Genomic DNA, 4,496 nt, shown 5'->3' with positions numbered 1-4,496 from the left:
ACCAATTCACTCATACTTAGCAGAGATTCAGCGAGCTTGTCTACATGACACTGAAACTAGTACTATTCTGTAGCAAATAACTCAAGGTACTGCCCCATCTCCTCATTATTCTGTGGTCAATGATCAACTACTCTATAAGGGCAGGATATTTGTGCCTGTTTGTGATGAATGGAGGAAGAAAATAATGAGTGAATTTCATGGGGGATTGAATGGGGGACATGCTGGAACGTCAAGGACTCATGAAAGACTACTCATATCATTTGCCTGGCCTGGAATGCAGAAGGACATTAAGGCTTTTGTTGCCTCCTATCACATTTGCCAACAAAACCATTATGAAACTATTAACCCTCCGGGTCTACTTCATCCAAATGAGATCCTAGATAAGGCTTGGACTAAGATTTCATTAGACTTCATTGAGGGTTTACCTAACTCCAGTGGTAAGTCTGTCATTATGGTTATTGTTGAAAGGTTTACAAAATATGGGCATTTCATTGCATTAGCTCACCCATATTCTGCTTCAATCGTTGCTTAACACTTCATCAATCATGTTTTTAAGCTGCGTGGAATGCCGGAAGCCATTATCTCCGATAGAGCTAGATCTTGTGTTCTTGAGTACTTTTTGGGAAGCATTCTTTACACTGCAGGGCACTCGTCTTAACAAAAGTTCAACTTATCATCCTCAAAGTGACGGACAAACCGAGAACTTGAACAAAACCTTGGAACAATATTTAAGATGTGTGGTAGGAGAGAAGCCTCATACTTGGGTGGATGCTTTACCTTGGGCGGAGTGGTGGTATAACACTGCTCACCAGTCTGCAATAGGAATGACCCCTTTCCAGGCACTATATGGTTATGAACCACCTGCAATTCGGCTCTATATTCCAGGTTCAACAGCGGTGGAAGCAGTGGATACTCAGTTAAGAAAAAGAGATGAGCTCCTTGCATTGATCAAAAGAAATCTTCACATAGCACAAGCCAGAATGAAGAACTTCTATGACAGACATCACACTGAAAGATCTTTTGTTATGGGGGATTGGGTATATTTAAAGTTATAGCCATATAGACAACATTCAGTCCAGAAAAGGTTAGTTCACAAACTTTCACCAAGATATTATGGGCCATTTCAAGTGGAGCAGAAGATTGGCTCAGTGGCATACAAATTGAGACTCCCTAGCACTGCCAAGGTTCACCCTGTATTCCACGTCTCCTTGCTCAAAAAGAAGATTGGTGAGGCTGTAGTACCAACAGCTCACTTACCACCTGATGTGGATCCCCACAATCCTAGATGGTATCCAACCAAGGTCTTGGAGAGGAGGATTTTCAAAAAGAACAATGCGGCTGTAACTCAGTGGCTCATCCAGTGGCTAGGCTCCGCAGTGGAGGAGGCAACTTGGGAAGAAGCAGATGAGATCATACACAGATTCCCAGACTTTGAAGCTTGAGGACAAGCTCTTACCTTAGGCGGGATGGAGTTGTTATGATTTTGTTCATTTCTAGTTGTCGTGGTGACAGTAGGAAACATGAGTTGATTATGGTCTTAATATTGCATGTGATTAGCACGAACATTTCTTAATTAAGCTGGGTAGAGTTAATTAGAGTTAATTTGGTAATTAGGGGTTGTTTAATGCAACGTTCTCCTGAGCGACATGTGTCCTCATCTATTAGCTTATGTGTCCTCATCTATTAGCTGGTCCAGGTATAAAGCCTCATCTTGTATCCTGTAACCATTATCGATCAATATATCAGAATTTCTCTTTTGCATTTTTTTCCTTCTGCATTTCTTTTCTTCGTTGGGGTCTTACCCTAACAGATGAGAAAGCCTTCTACACGGTGTGGGAGAAGAAAAACTGCAATTCAGTTTTTGATATTAAGAGAACATGTAACTGTCTAATCCTCCTAGGTTACTCTTTTGCCCTTTATTTATTATATCCAACATTCGTAGACTTATATAAAGATAGTGGCAATTGCAGGAACTATTGAAAATTTAACCTTAAGCCTTATTTAATACTGATGATAGATTAGAGGTTTCCGAGAATATCACTTACATTTTTTGATATTGCTTGTAACCCTAAACAACATACATCAACGCCACAACTTCCTAAACCCTAACCGCAAGTCATATCGTTCATTCGTTCTTGAGCGAACGTCAGCGAATGGCGGGAAAGCACATACCGGAAGATATTATAGTGGACATCCTTTCCAGGTTACTTGTCAAATCCCTGATCCGATTCCGCTGTGTTTCAAAACGCTGGCGTTCAATAGTGTCTGATCCACAGTTGGCCACGTTGCAGTTTCAAGTAGCTTTTGAGAAGAAAACTCAGAGTCGCATAATCGTCTTCTACCGTAACGACTCTGACATTGAATCCTTAGACTTGGAGAGGCCGTGGTCTTTGTCTTCAATTAGAAAGCTTACTGGTCCATTCGAGCATCGGGATAGGATCAGTCATGTCGAGGTACTAGGCTCTTGCAATAGTTTGGTATGTGTTGCAACTCCTGGTTCTGTTTTTCCTCTTTACATTTGGAACCCATCAACTGGATTCTCGCTTAAGCTACTTGGTTTTTCCAATAATGAAACCAACTGCTCTCAAATAATCTACTGTGGTTTTGGCTATTTGCCGGCCACTGACGACTACAAAGTTCTGGTGGCCGCATATTCTTGGGATAATGAGGCGGAGACGCTGGAGGTCAAAATCTTCTCGACAAGAACTGGCCTTTGGAAAAGGCTTGAATCACCTTTTAAGTCCTGCCCTAGCTATTTAACTTCGAGACAAGCTATGGTACCTACCATTATGAGATACCCTTATTTACAACTATTTGAACAAAAATTTACAAGTATTTGAACCAAAATTACAACATTGAGAACAAAAGTTACCATATTCATTTACACTATTTACAACATTGAGAACAAAAATTACAACATTGACAACGAATTTGTTCAAAGCTTGTAAATGTGCCGTAAGAGGTGTAATTACCATTATTAGAACAAAGATTACACAAAGTATGACTCAAATTATAATTTTGAGAACAAATTTGTTCTCACTTTGTAAGTGTGGGTATGGGATACATACTAGCACACCAGAATTTTCCTTTAACTTCTGCGGCTTTTTTGGGAGAGACACTTCATTGGCTAGGAGAAAGCGATTTTTGGCTAGGACCAGTTATTTATGCTTTTGATTTGGTGAAGGAGGAGTGCCGGGAAATGCCCACTTTGGACCAAAATCATAATACAATTTATTTTCAACATGTAGATTATTGTGGAGGATGCATGTATGGATTTTCTTATGGGCCGTACAGTGCTGCTTGTGATAATTCTGGTGAGTTATGGGTCATTAGGGAATATGGGGTGAGTAACTCTTGGACTAAGCTCTTTAACTTAGAATTTTCGAATCAGCTTGAGTCTGAGTTCCCGGTGTTTCTCTTCCCATTCTTGGCTACCAACACTGGTACAGTTGTGGCTAAGTTGGCTTGCAAGGACCACATGATGGAAATTGTAAGGATTGAACATGAAGACAAGCCAGTTGTTACAGACAGGCTTCGGAGGAGGTATCATATGCCTGGTATCATTATATATGAAGAGAGTCTACTCCAGATTCCTGATTATCATGCTGTGATCCAAGAATACATGGTGAAAAGAGTTGAAAACTCCAGAAAGCTGAAATTAAGAGGAATAATTGCTAGCTGCCTTGCTCTGTTCAACTACTTCTAGTTAATTATCCTCATTTTCACTCTAGCATATTTTGAATTCTGTTAGCTAGGTCCTTATTTACCTTATTTCAACAAAAGCAATAATTTCAAATCTTAAGATTTTGTATTATAAGGTTAATTATATATATATACTAGCCCCTTAACATGTGCTCCGCACATGTTAATTGACTTTTATTTTTATTTTTTTAAATAAAAAAAAATTACAACATTTTGAAGAAGTTTATCCTTTTTTCATGGGAGGTATTGCAATCTTTTGAAATATGATACAGTTTATTGACTATCTTATCCTCATATAGAAATAATTTGTTTATTAATATTTATAGTATGTGAGGGCATATATGGTACTTCAAAAATTTAACTATTCCCCCAAGAATTAGCTTAATTATATAATATATATATATATATATATATATATATATTGCCTTGTACGCTAGCTCCACGCTTTACCTATTTCTTAGACAGCACAACCATGGGATTCTACATTTGTTGAAATAATCTATTTTGATTGATAAACTTGATCGAAGTCTGAATTGGTTTTTGCGTGGTTACTAATTATTAAATTAGATATATATCTGATGACAATGGTAAGAAGCAATCATGGACATCAACTTCTGAACATAAAAGACGCATAAGGTTGCCAGGTTGGCATAGATGAGTGCTAGTTACAAATTAAACTGTATAACAATTAAATATGTAAACACACCCACCAACTCACTATACAGCGGAAGACTAAAACTATGAGCACCCTTCTACGCCCACGCTACAGAACGTACACCTCGGCTTCGATGATG

At 38.6% G+C, this 4,496-nt stretch overlaps 1 protein-coding gene across 1 annotated transcript; it reads left to right on the top strand.

The window, feature by feature from the left end:
* Positions 1-2,153: 2,153 nt before the first annotated feature.
* LOC112200062 (F-box/kelch-repeat protein At3g23880) lies at positions 2,154-3,706 on the top strand. Its single transcript, XM_024341066.1, has 3 exons — positions 2,154-2,777; positions 3,249-3,314; positions 3,392-3,706. Exons 1-3 carry the CDS (start codon positions 2,154-2,156, stop codon positions 3,704-3,706), a joined length of 1,005 nt encoding a protein of 334 aa, XP_024196834.1.
* The last annotated feature ends 790 nt before the right edge of the window (positions 3,707-4,496 follow it).

The sequence above is a fragment of the Rosa chinensis genome, chromosome 1, assembly GCF_002994745.2.
Source record: "Rosa chinensis cultivar Old Blush chromosome 1, RchiOBHm-V2, whole genome shotgun sequence".
NCBI lineage: Eukaryota > Viridiplantae > Streptophyta > Magnoliopsida > Rosales > Rosaceae > Rosa > Rosa chinensis.
Note: the sequence above shows the minus strand (reverse complement) of the source record. Positions and strands in the feature narration are given on the sequence as shown.